The 23,122-nt window shown below is 48.1% G+C and overlaps 1 protein-coding gene across 2 annotated transcripts; it reads right to left on the minus strand.

The window, feature by feature from the left end:
* Positions 1-2,340: 2,340 nt before the first annotated feature.
* Positions 2,341-23,034, minus strand: NUP50 (nucleoporin 50). 2 transcript variants are annotated; one of them, XM_086712035.1, is made up of 8 exons: positions 22,599-23,034; positions 19,167-19,245; positions 16,720-16,803; positions 13,285-13,471; positions 11,595-12,263; positions 8,976-9,057; positions 6,801-6,919; positions 2,341-5,786 (listed from the first exon to the last, which is right to left on the minus strand). In XM_086712035.1, exons 2-8 carry the CDS (start codon positions 19,233-19,235, stop codon positions 5,584-5,586), a joined length of 1,413 nt encoding a protein of 470 aa, XP_086568161.1. In that variant the 5' UTR covers positions 19,236-19,245; positions 22,599-23,034; the 3' UTR covers positions 2,341-5,583. The 2 variants fall into 2 exon arrangements, with proteins under 2 accessions (XP_086568161.1, XP_025782440.1); XM_025926655.2 differs by having other exon boundaries at positions 22,665-23,033.
* Between the last annotated feature and the right edge of the window lie 88 nt (positions 23,035-23,122).

Raw genomic sequence — 23,122 nt, forward strand, 5'->3', positions numbered from 1 at the left:
CCAAAGGGCAGCCCGGGTGAGAGCGTGCTGACAGCAGGCGGTCTAGGAGCTGAAGAAAAGGCAACGTCCTGGTTGCCATCCAGATCCAACCCCCTTCTCGCTAGATAAGGAGGCCTTTTTAAAACAGTCTTCAACAGGTGTCTGGTGGGGGCTGTCTGGGGGGCTCCCTGCAGTGAACTCATCCTGTGAACCGCCTACTCCTTGAAGGGCTAACGCTGCCGTTCGGCTCTTTTTTCCACCCTGGATGAACTTTTAGGGATCGTCATGTCCTAGCTTAGAAGAACATGTCGAATGGGGCACCTGGGTGGCTCAGTTGGTTAAGCGGCCAACTTTAGCTCAGGTCATGATCTCGCGGTCCGTGAGGGCTGTGAGTTCGAGCCCTGCGTCGGGCTCTGTGCTGACAGCTCAGAGCCTGGAGCCTGTTTCGGATTCTGTGTCTCCCTCTCTCTGACTCTCCCCTGTTCATGCTCTGTCTCTCTCTGTCTCAAAAATAAATAAATGTTAAAAAAAAAAAAAAAGAAGAACATGTCGATTGGAAGAACAGACCTTTGGGAATTTTATATTGGGAGGAGGGGAAAACGCAAGAGAAATTCATTCGTACAAGAACATAGTCCATTGTATATACACATGGTGAACGGGGGACATGGTGGACTTCGTGCTGGGCTGTTAAAATGACAGAACAGCTGAGAAAATTAAAGAAGGGCAAGTGTTGGCTTTGGGGGGGACGAGAAACCAAAAGGCGTCCTTTTGCTCACAGATTCGTTGATTCCCTCTTGCCCTGGCCTCTACAAAAGCCGACGGGTGTGACAAGGGATTTCTTTCCTGTGTGTGGATTAAGGTCGTTCATCTTGGAACCAGACTTTAATAGAACAACTGGATTGCTCAGTTGGAAACAACCATGGTTTTTAGTGAACTTTATCGTTGTTTTGAATAAACAACTTTGTTTCAGAAGGCTTTCGTCCATTCCAGAAGCCAGTGAGTGGAATCCTTGGACAGGCGCACACACGCCTTCGAGCGGCACACTGGGCAGAGCCTGCGTGGCTCTGGGTCTCCCCAGGCGCGTGGCAGCGGGGGCTGGGTTTTCTCGGCCACAAAGTGGGCTCACCACCTCCCGCCCTGGGTGCACAGAGGGTGGGGACACGCGTGTGAAGAGGCTGCCAGAGTTCCTGTCGACAGAGTCCCGGCCGTCCCCCTGCTGAAATGTGCCCCAAGGGCATCTCCTAGGTTATCTTTAAACCAAAGTCCTAAGGGAGCACGAGGGAGACAGCCCAGGAGTTCTCACGCTTGAGCCTATCCACCGGAGGAAACCCAGATGGTTAGCGATGAAACGTTCCAGAACGAGTGGTGACTGTTGCACGTCTCTGCGCCTGTACCAACACCGACTGAATCCTGCACTTCCAGGTGTGAATTTCTCAATAGACACAGCAAAATCCATCCCCAGGCTCCGATTCCGGCAGGTCTGGGGGGAGGGGCCCCGGGGTCTGCAGTTTGAACAAGTTCCCAGGTGTTACCCTTTTGAGAACCCTGTTCTCACCCAGCCGTCCTGAGCGCCTACAGTAGGGCTGGTGCATTTCCGGGACAGGCTCCCTCCTCAGAAAGGACCTCAGAAAGCGACCCTCTTGTGTCGCTCGGATGGCACCCATTGGACCTTTGCAGCTTGGGAGTGCTACTTTGACGGGGAGGTCGGTCCTCCCAGTACCGACCCAGGTGACGCCTCCGGTACAGCCTGGTGCGGAGTCAGCCCCGGACCGACGACACAGCAGTATCCTAACGACTACTGCAGTTTAATCTGTGAACACCTCGAGAGCGGTTTGCCAAATCGCTGAAAATTTCAAATTCTATAACCTCAGTGTATTTTTTTCTTGATCATTTTGGTCCTTAGTCTTAAAATATCCTTAGGAGGGTTCAGATTTCTGACAGACGACCCGGACACAGATGCCAGCTCCGCTCACTTACGTGGAAGAAACACACTCACCTGCCCAAACCCCTGGCTTTGCAAAACCCACCGCAGGGCCGTCCGGGAGGTCGGCCCGGGCACTGGATGCAGAGGACAGCGCGCCCAGCGCAGTGCTTCCCATGGTGGCCGGTGACCATCCACCGTCCCCGCCGCAATGCTCATTTGTGAAAACACGAATCCGACACGGCGAACTCCGGTGGCTTGGAAGGGGCCTCACCTGCACGCACGGGGGCCGATGGGTAGGTCTGTCCTCACCTCCAGATCTTCCTGCGACCTGGGGGCTTCTGGGCGCTGCCTCCCCACACCTCTCCTCCCTCTGGTCCGCTTGACTTGTGTCGACACCAGGAACATCACAGGAGCATAAAAGCGTCAAACACTGTGACTTTGTTTACTTTCCATTTATTCACATTTCATGGATATTACACTTCCTCAAAAACTAATACAAATCGAGATTACATTGTCTGACAATTCAAGTATTTTAGTTTTAGAAAACAATTTCCTATGTGACATAGGAAGCAAACATCTTATCCAACTGATTGCTAACAAGTTTTACAGCTGTTACAACTGCACCTGCATCGGCAGAGTCCACGGTCCTCAGCACGATGGCCTCTGGCCAAGAACGTACCAGTGTGTAGAGTGCGGCCTGGATGGGCTGCTCCCGGCCACCTGCTGGTACCACGGGACACATCAGGTCCTACCACACATTCTCACTTCCAGAGCGAGCACAAGTACCCGGGGATTGGGGAGTGAGCCACTTGGTCTGCAAAGCCTTCAAACGCCCGCGCTCGCGTCCTGACTGCTCCGAAGTAAAGAGTAACTGACGAATGCTCAAAAAGCAAACAACCTGTTTAAACTTTAAAACTAAACCAAAAAAAGGCTCAGTGACAACTTGTTCTGAACTCTGATGGTAAGGTGAATTGTTTTTTCTCTACCCCGGAACAGGTAGATCTTTTTTGGCATGCAGCTTATCAAAACTATAATGTAGAACTGAAATTGTACAACAATAATCCTTGTCAAGAAAATCAGTTTAACAAATGGCCAGACTTGTCCTTCCGTAGAAAACACAATCTACACACTGCTTTAAAAACGGGACACACGTTTCCAGCCCGTAATTCTAAAAAGAAGACAGCACAACGCCCAAGTTTTTGCTTACTGGGGAATGCTCCAGAGGAGATGGGACAGGCACCAGTTGGAAAAAAAAAAAAAAAGAAAAAAAGAAAAAAAAAGGCCACTGGGACACTCAGTATGACGCAGCACGGTTAGGATCAAAGGTGATCCTTCGGGCCACGCAGATGATACACATCACAGATCCTTCAACTAAATACAAAAATTTCCATCTACATCAGACACTTTAAAGCCAAATTTCTAGTTATTTTGTTAAAAATAATTCTAACTAAAGCCAAGGGGTGGAACTGAGCTATTAGTACAGTGGGGGGTGAGCTCTCTGGGGGGCCCCGCCCCCGAGTAACATATAAGCACTTAGACTTTACAGTAAAATCCACACACACTCACGCTCTTTTCTATTAGCACATAATTAAAGTGGAGGCCAAAGTTCCTAACGCACAAGGGACACGGAGGAAATAGCACGTTGTGAGTGATGGCGCACATGTCACATCTGCCCCTGTAATGATCACTTTCACAGTGACAGCTGTAGCAGCAAGTTTGCCGGGAATGTTAGGAAAAGAGAAAGCCACACATAGTGAAGCCACTACTTCAAAGAGATATGAGCTATTTTTCCAGGGGGGTTGAGAGGTGGCCCAATTCTGATGTTTTCGGGCCATTTCTGGCAAACGTCCCACCGGACAGGCCGAGGCTACTGCCACCGAGGCGCTCCTGAAGGTGCCTGGGGACCACGGGAGCACGTGACACCAACGTAGGACACACGGGGCCCCACATGTCCTCGTCCTTCCAACGGCTGGATAAACCTCAGGTGAGGGAACAGGACCAATGACGCGGAAACGGTGTCAGCCACCCGCTTACCACAGTCGCCGGTAACAGAAACTCACCCACGTACTCTTTCTAAAAGGAAAATGCAACAGAAGTGGCCACGCCCTCCCTGTTGTCCCAGGTGAGAGTCTGACTACGTCTCACAAAGTGTAAGCACCTCTCTGTGTATTTGTCCAGAGTCACATACACGCGGGGGCCAAATTCTCTCAGCAGAACCAGAAAACAAGTACAAGAATCTCATGATAAATGTTGGGCCAACTACCACACTTCAAGTGTTTAACACGGTTGATCATAAAACGGTTTCCCTGCCCCCCTTATATCTAAAACTTATAGCTTCTTTTTTAAAAAAGCAACTGTAGTATCTACAGTTATCATGACTGTTCTTTCCTAAGTCAGAAAACATTCTATGCGCTGAAGATCAGAATATACAAACGTGAGCCCTCAGGCACGGACCCTGAGCCTTTAAAAACAAGATCATTAAATGACTAACGAGGAATGAAAGTGGACATTTAAACATTAAAAACTGCATCTAATTCATGTGCCCAGAGTCTTCCCAGAAGGCTAGGATTAGCGACCCAACAGCGGTGGCGAAGTGACGGGATCTTCTCATGCACAACCATGGCTCCCTTCCAAATGGACACGCCGAGTATCTTACTCTTAAAAAAGTCAATGGAAACTTATCAAATGCAGAATAATATACTTCTGTCTAAAGTTAAAGGCAACATTTGCACACACGATTTCAATTCCATGACCTTCCTGGTGAACTTACATGGCTCATGTGTAGTAAAAGCTCTGAGATCCCCAGGGTTCATCACGGTACAAATGAACTAGGACAGATTCACTTTCTTTTTTGCACCGTGCTCGAACTTTAACTTAATTTTTTTCCCCCAGGTTTTGCGGTCTATGGTCTATCAACTATAAGCTACCAAATTTGTGCTTTTAGACCCTCATTCCTGACCACCCCCCATTCTGTCTGTAGGGGACGCACTGGTAACAGCACCTCAGGAATGCCACTACAAAACCCCATCCAGAAAACCAAAGAACAAACTCGTTTCCTTTGAAAATGAAAAAGCAGTTCCTGAATCAGGTAAAACAGGCCACAGGGCTAAAAGGCCGATGTCTGCAAATGATAAGCTAAAGCCTCTAATGCGGAGGGGGAACATTTGGTGGTCAAGATTCAGCTTTAAAACAAGACGATGCGGCAAAGGAAAAACGCCTCTGTCACGGCGTGGTAGCGAGATTCATTTGGAAAGGGTGCTGTCCTCCCAAATCAGGCAAGCCCACCAGAGAGAATGCCACAGGCAAGTTTCCTCCTGGACGCAGGGGTTGCCGGCACGCCTTGCAGGCCGCAGCAGTGCACCCCAAAACCCGTGGATCGGAACAGCCTTTGGGAAGTCTAATCGATACCCTGATTTTAGTCTATTAAGAAATCACTTGCGGTCAGTTTGATAAATGAACATTAAAAATCTTCCAAAAAATCTCATTCAAACGTATTTTACACATCAGACAGTTGTTAAGAAGGGAGAATACGGTTTCTTGACGCTTAACATTTGCAGGTTTTATTGGCCACATTCATCTTCCTCACAAAGTTCTAAGTTACCGTCCGCGGCGGGCTGACTACGCGGAGGGCGGGGGAGGGGGGGCAGCAGCTCGGCAGCGACTCCGCAGAGGGAGGGCGTTCAGGCGTCCTTTTTCTCCAGTAAAATTTTGTGCAGCTCATCTGCGTCCTCACCTGTTTTTACCCGGATTAACATGGTGACCGGGACGGTGGCGTTCTTCTCATCGATGGGTGGGTTTGGGACACACACAATAAGTACGTTGTTTTTCCCCGTTCGGGTGCACGGCATATTGGGCGGGATCAGGACATTCAGCAGTATGTTGCCTGCATTTAAGCAAAGGAGAAGGTACATCAAAATCACACAGACCCCGTGTCGGGAGACTACAGCTTTAATATGCGAAAACATTCAATCCAGAAGCCCTCTTCAACTTAACCGATCTAACGCGGGGGGCCATCAGGGAGGTCACGGGAAAGGGCACTGGTTCCCTGGTGCACATGCCAGCACGGCGTCCCTCCAAGAGGACCACGAGGACTCTGGCAGGCCCTGGCCCTGCTGCGGGGAAACCGCCTTCCACCCCGCTCCTGCCCACATCCCCGGCCTCCGTTGCAGCAGCCAGGCCCTGCTGAGAGGCGTCCGTTCTTACATGAAAGGAAGAACACTTTGGCACGACCCGGAGCCTTCACGAGGTCATTGGAATAAAGGCAGAATGGTCAGCAAAGAAACCTCTGTCCGAGGCAAGCATGGCTCCCGGATGGGTAGTGGGGCGGTTGGGTGGGGGGGGGGGGACCCACTAGTACCATGATGGTGTCACCCATGCATCAAGCCTTCAGGGAAAAAAAGCCACAGGGAAGTTTCTGTATCCAGGCTGGCAGGGCCCAGAGCTACCCACCACTTCCTCTCAGACCTGCCCCGTCCTCCCTCCGGCGGGCTGTTCTGAGGGCGAAGCTGGGTGTGGGGTGAAGGATGGACTGCAGCACGTTCAAGTTTTTTGCCTACATAAACCAGATTCCTTCGAACGGTTAACTCCCTTCTGTGTTTATTAAACCATCCACTTTATCGATAGCTGCTTGGTTACATTTCTAACACAAATTAAAACGAAAACCATTTTGGTGACTTCTTGGCTACAGTTTTTAACACACCTATATCTCCTTACACATTGTCACTTAATTAAATCTGTAAATAGTCAGTAAATACAGGATGCATTTGGTTTGAACGACTGCTATTCCGACCCCAAACACAGCAATATACTCGACCTAGAGGACTGCAGTGAGCGAGGGGAAGTCTTTTACACCATGTGGTTATGAGGACTTGGGCCACTTGAAAAAAGAGATACCCACCTAAATTGGTGTCTGCCCGCACTAAAAGCTGTGTCTTCTGATTTGTTGTAGGTTTTAAATGCAAAGTACCCACACCTTTCTCTTTAAATTCATTGTCTTTCTTGTAAAATAGTTTACACCTATGGGGACAAATAGGCATCATCAGATATTCCAAAGACAAACCAAGTCACAAGTTTTCTGACCACCACTGTTCACATTGTGTGGAAAGACCCGCATTAAACGAGCAGAGGAAGCTTCGGGATGAATCCTTGACTGATTCAAGCTGGGTCTGGGCACAAACCAGAACAAGCAAACTGGTTAGATACTGTAGAACCCCTCCCTAATTTTAAAATAATAATAATTCTTAAAATAGTGGCTCATGGGGCGCCTGGCTGGCTGTCAGCTGAGCGTCCGACTCTTGATTTCAGTTCAGGTCACGGGGCACGGAACCTGCTTGGGATTCTCTCTCTCTCTCTTTGCTCCTCTCCCCCATGCACACATATACCTGCTCTCTCTGAAAGAAAAATAAAATTGCCACTAGCTCCTAAAAAAATAACCCAGTGGGTCACATACAACTTTTAAAATGACACTTTTAAAATGGACACTTTTCGGGGCGCCTGGGTGGCGCAGTCGGTTAAGCGTCCGACTTCAGCCAGGTCACGATCTCGCGGTCCGTGAGTTCGAGCCCCGCGTCAGGCTCTGGGCTGATGGCTCAGAGCCTGGAGCCTGTTTCCGATTCTGTGTCTCCCTCTCTCTCTGCCCCTCCCCCGTTCATGCTCTGTCTCTCTCTGTCCCAAAAATAAATAAACGTTGAAAAAAAAAATTTAAAAAAAAAAAAAAATAAAAAAATAAAAAAATAAAATGGACACTTTTCTCAGTTCAATTAAAATCACAGCTAAGCAGCCCACAGGTCTCTGCCGTGCTCCTCTGGCCCCGAGCTCAAGAGGTTGACCGGGTCCTTTAAGGACAGGAATAAATGCAGGACACTCTGCTCCCATCTCTCTTCCTATTTATTTTTTAAGTTTCTTCTGGACTCCTTCAATTTTGGGTCTACCAAATGCTGAAATCTTGGAAAACATTCTTAAGCAAGGCTGAACTATCAGTAATGTAATCAAATGCCTCCCCAGCCTGCCGTGTCCCACGTCTCCTTAGGTTGTTAATAAACAAACCCAAACCACTGCCTGCTCCTTTGATTTGTTCCAGTTAGCAAAGAATCTCAGGTCAGGATCACCCCTTTGTATCATCTGTGTAATTAAGAATAAGCAAAAGGAATTGTTGGATTCTTGAAAGTTCTCAGATATAACACTTGGGGATTCCATAGGATATGGTGACCTGTTATGAAACTCAGTCTGGAATTTTTGTTACTTAGAAAAACACATGTAGGGAAGCTTCTAAAATGGCACAAATAAGTATTCTGTAAATATCTTTATCAAAAAGCACTGATTTCATCTCACTGGGATGAGAGAATTCAAAATTTCCTCTGATCTTTCTTCTGAAAGCAACAGCTCTCATATAAAAACAAACAAAAAAACCCGGGACAACTCTCATCACTGGGGGAAAGACCAAGGGATGGTCACTGTGCACAACTTGCTGGCTGAGAAAAGCCACAAAGGCCAGCCATGTCCCCATGAAGATAGGAGGCCGCCTGAGGAACAGTGGGAGTAAAACCAAATCTGGAATCAGTGACGAGGTGACTTTGTGCAGGAAGGAGGAGGGGCAGAGAAGGAGAGAAGCCCAAGCGGAGATGGGGCAGGTGGGTCACGGAAAAACCTATCTCTAAAGCACTTTAAAAAGCAGGAGAGAAGAGGAGCACTGGGGTGACTCAGTCAGTTAAGTGTCCCACTTTGGTTCAGGTCGCGATCTCACAGTTCGTGGGATCGAGCCCTGCGTCGGGTTCTGCGGCGGAGCCTGCTTGGGGTTCACTCTCTGCCCCTCCCCCACTCGCTGTCTTGCCCTCTTAAAAAAAAAAAAAAAAGGCAGAAAAGAAAAATAACAAAGAGTAGGATACGCCCACAGGAAATTTACAGAATCAGCTTGTTGTAAACACACAGGTCAAGAATTCTTCCTTGTCCAGTTCAAAGGGCAAGCGCAGCCTGACCCCGGGACGGGATGCTCGGCGCGTTCCGTGGGCCCCCTCCTTCCTCCCACGTCTCCGAAGACATGCTCACCGAACGCACTCCCAGGACTCCCGCTTACTTTTTGGAGTAAAACGCATCTTCTTCTTTCACTTCAGTAACTACTACTTTGGGTGGCTCGTCATTCTCTTCTTCATCTCCGCCTTTTATAAAAACAAGACCAACTCAGTAAAATTCAAATCGAACGCTTAACGATGTAACCGAAGAAGCTGTCTATCCCCGCACCACCACCCATCCTCAACCTAAAAATCCTACGTAAGCCGATGTAGAAATCGAAAGCACGCGTCTAACTGGGCGTGGGGGAGCGGGAGGACTCGCTGGATTTTAACGGTTTTCTGAAAAATGAGAACAATTTTTAACAGGACCCTACTTCTCTCTTCTAGATGTCAATTTGTAGAAGGCCTTGGAATGAAAAGTTATCGACACGATTCAGTGCCCAAATTTTAACAGGAAAATAACCAATCAACACCCACACATACTCAAGATTACCCCACTAGAGAAGAAGAATGTCAGATGGGGTTCACCCTTCCCCCCCAAATGCTCCTGCTAAGGAGCTAAGGAATAATCGATCTGAGCAACGGCCAAAGATAAGGAAGATAAACTTGTTTACAGGACTTGTCAGAGAAACCACCCCCGTGTGTAAGCAAGCTTTGCCTGAACTGCCACACCGCTTGGGGCTCGGGTCCCAAGGGTCCCCTCCCTGACTGAGCCCAGGGCCCCAGGCACAGGGGAGATTGAAGTCACTATGGGATGCAAGTAACATCCTCTGGAGAAAGACAGTCTCAGGAAACTCAATAAATTAAACAGCAACAATTCTGGTGCTCAAACAATTCAAAGACAAGATTTAAATTTTAAGAAGGCAGTCCTGGGGGGCCCCTGGGGGGCTCTGTCCGTTAAGCGCCCGACTCCTGGTGTCCACGCAGGTCACGAGCTCACCGTCATGAGTGGAGCCCCACGTCAGGCTCGCGCCAAGCGTGGAGCCTGCTTGGGATTCTCTCTCCCTCTGCCCCTCCCCTGGCTTGCACCCTCTCTCTCAGAAGGAAGGTAGTCTGGAGTTAGGTTCTCCAGGGCAGGCCCCAGGCATCCCGGTATTTTAGCAAGCTTAGTCCTTCCAATGCGCCAAGCACCTCAAGCACCCGGAGACGCAGGCACCCTCACTTCCACATCCCTCCCACAGGCTCTGCCACTGCCCCGGGCCCACTGGTCCCGTTCAGGGCAGGGGAAGGGAAGGGGCGGTCTCCATCCTATGCTGTGCACGGGGCAGCCGGTGCCTGAGGGCGCACCTGACGGCCAGGCCAGGCCACCCAGAGGGGTACGGGCAGTCTCGCTCCAGGGAGGAGGGACACGGAACATTTGGTGGCAAACCGGCCACCGCGGGTTCCTTTCTTTCTCCCTCTCACGAAGTTAACATCTCCTGAGACGTATACTTTTTAACTGCTTACGAAGAAGTATCTTCACACGTGTGGGCTGTTCACAGTCACCACGTGAAGACAAGCGATTGGGACGCGAACCCCTCTCCTCAAAGAGCTAAGAAAAGAGGGAGGGAAGGCTGACTGGGGACACTGATACTACACAAGGTGGAAACTTCTGGAAAGGCGGCTGCAACCCAGACACATCCAGGGAAAACCCCGTCAATTTGTTCCCCATGGCTAACAAGAGTCTACCTGTTTTATTTATAGTAGAGCACTTTTCTGCCATGTGACCTCCCCTATAATTATAAAAACCTAAACACGAGAAATCCCATAGATGTTTATGACCAGTTTTTTAAAATATTTTTTAACATTTATTCATCTGTGAGAGAGAGAGACAGAGCATGAGCGGGGAAGGGGCAGAGAGAGGGAGACACAGAATTGGAAGCAGGCTCCAGGCTCCGAGCTGTCAGCACAGAGCCGGACGCAGAGCTTGAACTCACGAACTGCGAGATCATGAGTTGAGCCGAAGTCGGACGCTCAACTGAGTCACCCAGGCGCCCCTATGACCAGTTCTTTCAATAAGACACAATTGTCAAACGAAGTTAATTCACTTAATTTTTATTTTAGAGAGAGCATGAGCAGGGGAGAGGGAGAGAAAGAGAGAGGAGAGAGGTGGAGAGAGAAGAGGGGAGGAGAGAAGAGAGGAGAGGGGAGAGGGGGAGAGGGGGAGAGGGGAGAGGGGGAGAGGGGGAGAGGGGAGGGGGGAGGGGGGAGGGGGAAGGGGGGAGGGGGGAAGAGAGGGGAGGGAGGGGGAGGGAGAATCCTAAGCAGGCTCCACGCTCAGCACAGAGCCCAACGTGGGGTTTGATCCCACGACCCTGTGATCATGACCTGAGCTGAAATCAAGACTCGGGCACTTAACCAACTGAGCCACCCAGGCGCCACTCACTTAATTTTTTACATGTAAAGCCACGCGTTTCATAATTTTCAAAGTCATCGTGCCAGGTATCTATATGTTCCTCACTTTTACCTTTGTATTCTTAATCCTTACAATAAACTCTACAAAAACGGTCTTACTCCATTTTACAAGTAGGGAAAACAGACTCAGAAACAGCTGGCCAACTTTGTCCGGGATCGCACCTAGGAAATGACAGTCACAGTGTGAATCCAGATCCGTCCGAAACACACACCTACGCTCGTGCCACTACACACCAACTTGGACACACCCGGAGCCGACTCGCGAGGACGGCCTGGAACTTTGTCATTACCTTTGCGTTCGTTGCTGCCGCCGTCGGCTTGTACCTCCAGCGTCTTTGTGGCGAACGGTGAAGAGACCGGTTTATTCTGGCTAATATCTTTGCCAAATAAACCGGAGTTTCCAGAAGAGAATGAAAACCCAGTCAGGGGGCCAGAGTTTAAGGAGCCCAAGGCAGAACTCTCGATCTTCTTGCTAAAGTGAAACGAGGCACCTGCTGCTCCCGCCGACGGGTCCGCTTTCTTTTCAGGATCCGCCTCCGTCTTCTTTTCGGACGTGTCCTCGGTTTTGCCGCCATGAAACAAAAATGTTGACTCCTGCTGTGACTTCGTTGACCCAAAGAGGGAGGGAGACGGGGTGGCGCCGGGCGTCTTGTCGGAGTCGCCTTCGGAATCCCTGCAGCTGCCGCTGCTCCCGAGCTGCTGCTCGATCCCTGCCAGGTATTTCTCGTAGTCTTTGAAGATGGGCGTCAGGTCGCAGAGCGGGTTTGTGTTCACGTGCTTCACGATCCAGTCCCGCACCGAGCAGTTTAAGGCAGCCAGCTGCTTGTGATAGGCGTTCCTGGGGCAGGCCGTGCTAGAGGGGAGGCCGGAGGAAGAGGGCTGCTGGCTGTCACCGTTAGTTTTGGGATTTAAAATCTTTTTATCGACCAAGGAGGTAGGACCATTTGTGGCAACAGATCCTATAGGAAATTAAAGTTTGAAGAGTTTACTGAGAGGCTGACTGGATTCTATCCCCCAGATTTTTATGCTGCACTGCCTTCGTATTTTCTTTTACCGTACCCTAGTTTTGTGACAGTTCAAGAAGCGTGTGCACGTCTGACATTTAGGAAGCAGTGATCACAAAAATCAAACTTTGTACAAAAACGGGGCTCGCGTCAATTAAACCTCTAAAGGTTTAAAATGGTCTTTTCTTTCAAAAGGATGCCTGATGCCTGCCTTCCCCGAGAACTGTCACAACGGTCAGGGGAAAGCTTAACCCCCAACGCCTTGGGATGAGCACATACTCGTGCAGTTAAAATCTTAACAGGGAGCGCTAGCTTCATCACACCGAACACTCCGCCTAATTAACACCCAACGGGCCACACTTAAAATACCTAGCGAAGTACAATCCAACCAGCCAGGGTCACTTCTGAAAACCGAAGACCGCAGCGCAGGATTCCATTCTCTGTCACTGATCCCGAGAGCTCTTGACCAACTCTCTCAGAACAGATCAGGCAATCAATACACGCCGGGCGAAACCAATCTAGGCTGGAGGACCCCCTAGGTTCCCGGGGGGCGCGCACCACACAGAAAGACCTCGGCCCCCACAGAACGAATGAGGAGACGGGAAGGCAGGTCTTTACAGAGGGTCCACTGAGAGCGTCCTCTTCTCCTTTGACCCTCAGGTCAATTCCGAGAGTCACTCTCAATTTCACAGTTGAAGATCTAGACGCTCACAGGCTAAGGGACTTTACCAGGGTCACAGAGCCGGCAACCAGCAGAACTGAGAACAGAACCTTGGTCTATCCTGGCTCAAAAGCTTCTGCTGTATTCACTTCCTCTGCAAATAGCCGATATCTAATTTGCATCCCTTTCGGTATCACCCTGTTTCTGCTCGTTTAGTCCCAGGACCCAGGATAAGTACAAGAAAAGTATCTTTGCAGAGTTGCTTTTCAGATGGTCTTTACCCAGATGTGACCAGGGGGAGGGGAACCTACTCACCAAAGGCTGCCTTGGTCTCGCCGGCTGCCCTGGCACTGGAGAAGGGAGGGGCACTAGTTATGCTGCTTCCGTTAGACAGTCCTTCCAGAGGCTTCCCTCCGGCACCGTTACCAAATCCAGAAAACCCTCCTCCTCCAGATGGTACGACCAAACCTTTAAAACCTTTAAAGGCCCCTCCGCTATCAGACTGAAATACAAAGAAAGAGCACACATTAGATAACTCTCTTTTATAACTAAGTAAGTAACAGTATTATCTTGGCTCAACAGCACCTAGAATCCTTAGGGCAGCAGCATTAAAGGAAAACTGCCAGCACAAGCTGGAAATGAGGCAGATTTTCCTCCTGATGACACAGCTCTGCCCTCCAAAGCTGCCTTCCTGAGACAGCCCTGAAGGACACTCCCAATTTACAGTGAGATTTGTTTTTAAACATAGATTTAGGAAATAGAAGACAAAAAAGCCTCACGCGATAAAGCTGTGTACGCAGCCTCAGAACTGTAACTAAAAGCAAATATTTCAATACAACGAATCCCTAACGAACCATTTTTCACGTACTATGCAATCAAAAAGACCATTAGCCCAAGGATGCTGTAGAAACATCAAGTCAGGTGAACTCCAAGTGCTTTACCCACTTACCTGTAATCTCCTAAGCCCTTCTGCAGCCTTTAGTCTCTGGGAACTGGTGAAGTTGACTCTCAGATCTAGACTTTCCCTTAGTTGAGAAATCCACAGGCGACTTCCAGTAAGTAGCAGGGTCTTTCTAGCACTTTCAACCCACTGTGGCTGGCTCTCTCACCTCTCTAACCTGAGATGCTCTGGAAACATCTGGCACGCCTATGAACTTCTAACACTGCTCTCTGCCCCTGGAAACTTTTGGAGACACGTTCCTCAGTTTACAGTGCTTGACTGAAGTTACTATTTCCCTCCCGTTCAAAACAGTGGTTCTACCGCAGCAGGGGATGGTCTGCTTTTTGGATCAAGGATCCAAGGGAGGCTCTAGGAAATACTCTCAAATACATATGCTCAGGGGCGCCTGGGTGGCGCAGTCGGTTAAGCGTCCGACTTCAGCCAGGTCACGATCTCGCGGTCCGGGAGTTCGAGCCCCGCGTCAGGCTCTGGGCTGATGGCTCAGAGCCTGGAGCCTGTTTCCGATTCTGTGTCTCCCTCTCTCTCTGCCCCTCCCCCATTCATGCTCTGTCTCTCTGTGTCCCAAAAATAAATAAATGTTGAAAAAAAAAAAAAATACATATGCTCAGAACATCCACGGGAGTGCACCAACCTTAAGTTCACGCACAAACGAATTAGAATCATGAGCTCACAAAAAATTGCTTACACTAGAAACTCTTCATTTTCTAAATGGGCCAGTTAGCCTAATATTATTGCAAAATTTTAAAAAATCGTTCAAAAAGTTTCAATCATAAACATAGGATTTCACATGGTTACTGACCATGGATACAACTGTGGCAATAAAATTAGGCCAGAAAAACCCAGAAAACAAAAACAAAAGCAAAGCCTTAACTTGCATAAATTTCAATGCATGTAATAAATATAGTTCTTCGGTTCTGACACTATAAATTTGATTTTTAATGAATCAATATCCCGAAGACACCACACAGAGTGCTATCATTTTATAAGATTCCATGGACAAAGCATAAAAAGCTGTGAGTAGCTCCTCAGAGCCTTTTACTTTGCATGAGATTTAAAAACCAGAGGATACTGATAGTTATTTTAGAGACTGCTGACAGTACATTGGCTCTAGAGCCATCACAAAAATTCAAGAACCACTGGCTTCTAAACGAAGGAATGGAGTCATTCAGAAAAATGAGAGTACAAGTGAAAGAGGTAACCCACTGGGGCTCACACCCGTGTCTGTCAATCTCCCTCACGTACTTTGATTTTTCTCCATGGCACTTAGAGGAAAACTAAAATCATATATTGTGTGTCTCTTCCATCGTTAGGACGTAAGGCCCACCAGGCACGGATATTTTACTCACTCCTGTCTTCACCCACCAATGAATCGCTAGTGCTCAGCACAACAATCCAGGACAGTTGACATGGGAACAACCGGGGGTTAGGGACGCCAACATCCTCCCTCATCAAAAAAATAATAAATCTGCGTATAAATGCAATTCAAACCCGTACTGTCAACAGTCAACTGTATATAGGAAAAGTCACATTTCAGCACTTAAGCAGATGATATAACTGTTAATTTCTCTAATATACAAGCTCTGATGGAAACCTGACGCTGCAAGTTATAGTCGAAATTATGTGTGTCTTTTATTTCCTTTAGCAGCCAGAGGGCCCCAACCCCCTTCCCTCTGGCCCAGTCTGGACTGTGGTGGACACGGCTTGTACTTCTTCACTGTCCCTCATCTGACAGCCGGGCCATCCCTCCCTGAGGCGGTCTTCCTCTGGTTTCTGTCTACACCGTGAGCTGCCACTCTCAGCCACCCTCCCTGGTTTCAACCTCCTGCGTGGTGAGGACTCTCACAGCTGCACCTCCTGTTCCAGGAAGCCGCCCACAGACCTAGTGGTCTTCTAGAACTTCACCTCAATGTACCCCAGGCTCTTAGAACACATTTCCCCAACTGAACCGATCACTTCCTCCACAATTAAGTTGTCCTTCCCTCCTGCTGCCCCCTCTCCGAGGAAGAGCCATCAAACTTCACTAGGCTTGATACCTAGGTTTGACCGGTCACCAGTCTTTAAGAATGAAATCGGATCAGTGAAAACTTGGAATAACAAAACTGAACAGAGTCACCACGGAAGGTGCAGGGGAGCAGATTCATTCCAAAGCTGCCACCCCGGATGTTCAAAGCAGCTTCTCGAGCCTGACAACAGATGTCTGGGCCACCGAGTCAGCACTCAGGTATCTGGAAGGTATCTGAGGGCTGGGAATTGTACCGGGGAAGACTAGTTAAACGTGGGAGTGACTGCTGAATACGGACCACGTGATTTCCATTCACAAGTTACAGTTCATCTTTTATCCTTGTGAACACAGGAAGGAAAACACTGTAACCTACTATACTGGGAAGAAAACCCGCACCTGCCATGCTTCTTTCAGAGCTAAAGGACTCCCCCTGACCCTCCCCTCGATGCCAGGATGCAGCAGGACTCCGAGGACACCTTGCGTTTCCCTTCCCTACGCCACCTGCCACTACTTCTGTTTGTATCGTTCCATGTGTCTCTTCCTCTCCTTACTGCCGTTCGGCTGGAATCGCGTCTACAGGATCGACACTGGATTTCTGCAACTCGGTCAGGTACAGATCTCACGCTTCTTGTCGTCCATCTCCCGTAGTCTACATCAAGGATTTTCACAAGTGGAGTTAGCATTTTAAAAAGCATTTATCGATCTGACGGCTCCCACAGGTAGAAATGCTCTGCAACTCAGGAGTCAGATTAGCGTTTAATGCCAAGGGCGGTAAGAAAACACTCACTTCAAATCCAACATTTCTACGCTTTGCTTTCTTTATGGCTCTATTCTTCAAGACTTCCTCACTGGCCACTGAGAATGTTCCCACCTGCAGATGTACAAATTAAACAGCAGTGAGATGAGGCCCCAAAAAAGAAATGAACAAAAAAGCCTAACCAAACTTATCTTCACATCTGGTTTTAACATACTGTTAATACTGATAACAAAGTAAGGAGAGGGCAGATTAAAATAAAGTCTATGTCTGTTGTCTACATCGTGAATCCCAAAGCTACTTAGATGAATCAGAAATCTCCCAGAACGAGGCGCCTAGGTGGCTCAAACATCTGACTCTTGATTTCGGCTCAGGTCATGATTCACGGTACATGAGTTCCAGGCCCGTTCTGGGATCCAGATCAAGCCCCCAAAATGGGCTGCGTGCTGGGCTGGGCTCCGTGAGGGGCATGGAACCTGCTTACGATTCTCTCTCTCCCTCTGCCTCTCCCCTGCTAGTGTGCTCTCTCTCAAAAAAAAAAAAAAAAAAAAAAAAAAAAGGAAAAGAAAGAAGTCTCCCAGGATCTATGCAAATCCAGGCTTTGCATACAACCCGGCGAGGAGCACACACAGAAAAAGTTTTGCTAAGACCAAGACCATCAAAAGTTTGGTAGAAAACCATTCAGAACTGGTTCTTCAAATTTTAAATATATTTAAAGACATGTATCTTAGAATAAAAATCCACTTTTAAGAAGCAAAATCTATTCTTCAAAAGCCAACAGTTACCTTAAAGATCATCAACAGTTAACGGTGGTGGAGCCAGTTCTAAAACCCAAATGCCCAAATCTAGTACGTTACTACTTCGGTTTCCAAAAACACATTTTATTTTTATCACCTGTGCATCCCATTTTTAGGAGAAACCTTGCCCATTTGTCCATCACCCAAAAGCCCACTGATGTACCCGGGACTCCTCAGGGCCCCTGCTTGGAAGCTACCGCTCTCCCAGGAGCTAAAGTACCTCGTCCATAATCAGAAGTTAGCTGAATATCTTTGGGTTTATTTCAACCCTTCTTTTACCCTGTAGGGCTGGCATGAAATACTTTCTGTAAGAAGATGTCATCCATAGTTATCTCAGGTAAGGTTAAAGAGACCTCCATGCTTACAGACGGGACTATTTGGTTGCATTTGTCCCCAAACAAATGGAATGCCCTTTCAGACTCATTAGATTCAATCCAAATGGAGGTCCTTTCATACCTGAAATATCTTAGCATCAAAGCAAATCATTATGCCGCAGTCTTAAATCTTACTAGGCCCAGAATGAAACTCGGCAGAAGATCTGGAAAAAACCTGAGTTACCAAAGACCTGGTTAAAAAGCACCAAGTCAGTTAGAAATGTTAAAAACCTTGTCGTAATATTAATAAACTTGTGATTTTGGTTTCCCTAAACATAGGAATACATGTATTTGTAAAGGAAAAAATGTTCATACGACAAGACAGATTCAGCAAGAAGACAGTTTTAGAATAAGCTTGGAAACAGTTTTGCAGATTTCTACTTCTTCCTCTTTTTTTTAAACTTAGCACCATTCTATTGGCCTGGGAGCATCAAACTGCTGACAAGGCACTAAAAATGCAGCTGTTATTTCTATTCTTTGTAAGAGAGAAAAGGAAATATTTCTGAGGGAAGACCATTTTTATTTTGTGAGGAAAGAAACTAGGCCATCCAAATTCTACTTCATTGTTGTGGGGGTGGGGGCGGGGGTGGGGGTCTCAGATCTGTGCGAACATGAAGTAAGACAGGCCTCCAAGAAGCATTAGGGTAAGGGAGGTGACCCCAATCAGAAATCTCAAATTACGGGTGCGGCAGACGGAGAAGTCACGTGGCGTAGTACCACTTCTCACGTTCGGGCGCGATGCTAAGTTCACGACCAGATCACTTACTCACCCTTCAGGCTTGACTAAAACTATGAGTTTAGAATGCAGCAAGTATATGAAATTCAGGAAGGTGCTTCTACAAAGGTGCAGAATATTTCAGGAACGGGAACTAGTGGGAAAAAGACAGCCAAATGTAATAAATAAATTTCTATACTAAGTACAGATCATAAGAAACCATACTATTTCCTGTTCCGGCTGTTCTTTAAAAGGCCTTTTTTTTTTTTTTTAATAAAAATTTTTTTTTAATGTTTATTTATTTTTGGGACACAGAGAGATGGAACATGAACGGGGGAGGGGCAGAGAGAGAGGGAGACACAGCATCCGAAGCAGGCCTCCAGGCCCTGAGCTGTCAGCACAGAGCCCGACGTGGGGCTCGAACCCATGAACCGTGAGATCATGACCTGAGCTGAAGTCAGCTGCTTAACTGATGGAGCCACCCAGGCGCCCCTAAAAAGGCCTTTTGATTTTCCTACCAAATCTGCCCAAGGAATCCCAAAATGAATTTAAATTTAGAAGCAGCAGGGAATCGTTCTTGGGGAAAGATCTTACCTCCTCTGCTTCGTCTTCTTGATCCCAGTTCCTGTCGGTCAATTCCTTCTCAGCAATTCTTTTGGCCATTGTTTCAACCCTACGTTAAAAGTGAAAGAAGTGAAAAGTTTACTTTTCTGGATCAAGATGTAATTCCTTACAACGAATTTTTAAAGAATTTTTACGAAGAATTTTAAACAATGCTAAACCAGCTCCGTTTGAAAAAACACTATAACACTGATTTTTAAAAATCTGAAGTACTGTATACGTAATCAACAAGTGATTAATTTATTCTATGCAAATTATAATCACAGTCTTGCTACAGGCAAAACATTTTAAACACTTCAAATTCTCTTAAAGATGATTCAGTAAAGAAGCTCATCCTTAGACAAGAATTTTAATAAGGCAGTGGAAATACCTTCACAGCATGAGTACCTTTCTTTAGGCTACAGACAATTGACAGAAATAAATTTCCCGAGACTGAACATTTAATTACCCCAATCTGTATACTGCTAAGCTAGAATATCATTTAAAAGTTCAAAATGTAATTAATATCGATGTGTTAACATTCTGAAATTTTACGTATAACCCTTCAAGAATAAGACATCAGCTCAACTCTAAAGCCACTGTTATGAGGCGGGGGGCAACAGTATTATCTCTGCAGCGGACACAAGCAGCTAACCAGAGAGGGTACTTGAAACCATCCCTTAAAATTTGCAATGTTTTCTGATCCTAACATATGTTGTTTACTATAAAAAACAAAAATACCAGAACACTCAACAGAGAGCTCCATCGTGAGTGCTGAACTGGCTCGTTCTCTAACTCACCAGCTAAATGGACCAAGCAAAGTCCATTTCCCGTGCTACCCGCCTTGCCTGGAATTCACCAGTTCATTCAGGGTCCCTGAAACCTGTCTAGACTCCTTTCTGAAGGTCTTTCCCCACTCATTTTACTCAACACCACAACCTACCAGAGTCAGTTCCTAGAATTTCATGGTCATTAAGATACACATTTACACCCGGCCTATTTCTCTTTACTACCTACACAATAAAATTCAAATGTTGACATTCCAAACTCTGGCCCCCTGTGGAGTCATTACATAGGGGATTTTCAGCTTTTAACAATATCTTAATAATATCTAAACTTCTCTTTTACAAGTACGTACATGCTTTCTTTCCTGATTATAGAATAAATGGTTTTAAAGCCCAAGTTGCTAACACATGAAATATGAGACCCAGCCATTACCTGCAAATCCTTTTTTAAGGTCTCCCCCCACCAAATACCTCGTTAAGTTTTGCCATTAATCTTTGTTATTCAAACAATCAAGGTACTTTCAGACATGATCTTACTGAACTCCAAAGGTTCAGAGGCCAGGTCTCTGCTGGGATTCTTTTCCTACTCAGTAAGTAACACCTCCACCAGAGGGCAGAAGAGGGGAGAAGTTGAAATAGTCGCTTTTGCCGTAACTGTAAGTGATTAAGGCAAAAAAGGGTGACGCTGAAAGTGCAAAAACCATAGTAAAATTTCAGCATCTAACGCACACCCACAAGTGAGGAGACAACCAGCAGAGTAAAAACCAAAATGAACACAGCTGCGTCCATATCCTACCCTATTTATTGAATCTGTGACCTCGCCACAGGGCAGGGATCTTCGCTGTGTTTACTGACCCCCTCCAAATGCCCCGAACCTGTCCATCTTCTAGGAGGTATTCCAGAAGCGCTCAATCAGTGACCCGGGGCACTACGGATTTCGGAAAATGCTACAAGATGCCGGCATCTCAGTTCTGCCATTTTCTTGCTAGACCTTTGGCAAGTTATTTAACTGTTGTGACTTGGCCTCCTCATCTGTAGACAAGGCAGGTGTGGTGAAGTAAGATCAAGAAAAAAGTTAGTTTAGGGGTGCCCGGGTGGCTCAGTCGGTTAAGCGTCCGACTTCGGCTGAGGTCATGATCTCACGGTCTGTGAGTTCGAGCCCCGCATCGGGCTGTGTGCTGACAGCTCAGAGCCTGGAGCCCGTTTCAGATTCTGTGTCTCCCTCTCTCTGTGCCTCTCCCCTGCTCATGCTCAGTCTCTGTCTCAAAAAAAATAAAAAAAAAAAAGAAAAAAAGTTAGTTTAGCACAGTGCCCGGAACAGAGGAAGGGCTTAATGCATCTTATTAAAGAAACAAATTTTGTTAGAAGCAAAAGCTATAAAAAATACTATTTTTTTTTCTTCAAAATGTACAAAGTACAGTGTGGAAAAAAAGACTTCAATTATGAGCCAGGCTTTAAAATATATTTTAGCAAATCCATATTTTATTTCAAAGCACGATGCTTCAGTTAATAAATTTTCTTTTTATGCAAAAAGAAGGGGGGGGGAACGGAAGTCTCTGTTAAGTACTCAGAACAAGGCCTAGCACCTAAGGAGTTTTATGTCCCGGCTATTACTAAAAATTTAGGGGCACCTGGCTGACTGAGCCAGTAGAGCCAGGGACTCTTGATCTCAGGGTTGTTGGTTTCAGCCCCACTTTGGGTGTAGTTTACTTAAAAATAAAATCTGTTTAAAAAAAAAAAAAAGGATTTAGAAAACGTTTGGGCTTGTGGTTAAAAAGGTACCAGCTTTTGAAAGGATTCCTAGGTAGGAAACACTGTCATAGCAAATTGAGAGTTTTCGTAATTGGGAAAAAGCTATTATTTGCGCCGGAGAGTTATGCGGTCTCTGCTACCAAGTGCTGCCTCATCCTTGGGGCTGAACTTTAGTCAACACCAGGGTACCCTAAGATGAAAACGCATTTGCCCATATGTGACCGAGGAAAAAAACAACAACAAAAAACAAGAGGGCAGACCCCGGAGACTGAAATGCCAGGGGAAAACGAAGTCTCAAAATTGCTTCTTAAGGGAACAGAGTAAAAGAGCCGATCGATAGCCCGGGATTGCACTAAGAAAGTGAAGCCGAGGCAGAGGTAGTGTCGGGAGCGAGGAGAGGGCGGCGAGCTGGCCAAGAAGGAAGAAGTACCGAGGGGAACGGCTAGGAAGGGTGGCCGGATCAGGATGGTCCCTGCGCGCTCCGGCCTCCGCCGGGGCCGCCTCACCCAAGTTGGGCGCCGCAGCCCCGACAGGTCGGTCCGGCGCCCGGCTTCACCAACAGCACCCGACTACGCGCCGCTGGGATCGTCCCGCCCCACCCTCCCCGGCTGACCCCACCACCCCACGGCCCGGACCCCTTATCCCGGCTTCTCCTTCCAGATCCGAGTCCCGCGCCCGGACCCCAGCTTCCTCCACCCCAAGCCCGGGCCTCTCACCCCGGCTCCAGCCCAGGGTCCTCCTTCCGGGTCCGAATCCCGGATCTGGACCCCGGCTTCCTGCCCAGGGTTCCCCTTCCAGCTCCGACTCCCGCACCCGGACCCCGGCTGCCTCCGCCTCCCCAGGCCTGGGACCCGCAGCCCAGCTCCCCCTTCCAGGCCGAGTCCCGTACCGTGACCCCGGCGCCTCTCCCCAGGCGCGGCTCCTTCTCCTGCCACGCTGCCCGCCCTCCTCTTACCTCCCAGGCGGCCGCCGCGGCACTCGCTGGGGTGTGGGTGCGCCGAAAGCCGGGTGCGCGACAGCGAGCAGGTGCGAGGTTGCAGCCGCGCGGGCCTCGGGTCTGGAGCGGCCGCTGCTCGCCCGGTTGGGCGCGCCTGGTCGCTTCCGGTGCGCCGAGGTTCTCGAAAGACTTGGTGGTCAGCAAGCCCCGGGTCTCAAACACCATGTCCTCTAGGGGCCTCGCCTCGCCTCTCTGTGTTCGGCAGTGAGGGAGAGCCGCCGCTCAGCCAGAGACCGCCGGGGGAACGGCGCCGAATATGCTCCAAGCCGCCATTTTACAACTCCAACCTCCCCCCCTCCCCCCAACCAACTCTATAAAAAGGAAGGAAAGAAACGCCCGCGTCTAGTTACTGCGCAAGCGCGCCCGTGCTCGGGGCGCAGCACCTCCCTCCGCGGGCACTGGAACGACGCGCGGCG

This window comes from Puma concolor, chromosome B4, assembly GCF_028749965.1.
Source record: "Puma concolor isolate L17-30 chromosome B4, mPumCon1.1.hap2, whole genome shotgun sequence".
NCBI lineage: Eukaryota > Metazoa > Chordata > Mammalia > Carnivora > Felidae > Puma > Puma concolor.

What these genes read in the sequence shown, in the direction of transcription:
- NUP50 (XM_086712035.1), bottom strand. Translation starts at nt 19,235, where the DNA reads ATGGCCAAAAGAATTGCTGAGAAGGAATTGACCGACAGGAACTGGGAT. An exon ending in CGAGACCAAGGCAGCCTTTG is followed by an intron (nt 12,264 to 13,284) that starts GTGAGTAGGTTC and finishes AATTTCCTATAG; the next exon opens with GATCTGTTGCCACAAATGGT. An exon ending in CGGCAGCAACGAACGCAAAG is followed by an intron (nt 9,058 to 11,594) that starts GTAATGACAAAG and finishes TTTTTATAAAAG; the next exon opens with GCGGAGATGAAGAAGAGAAT.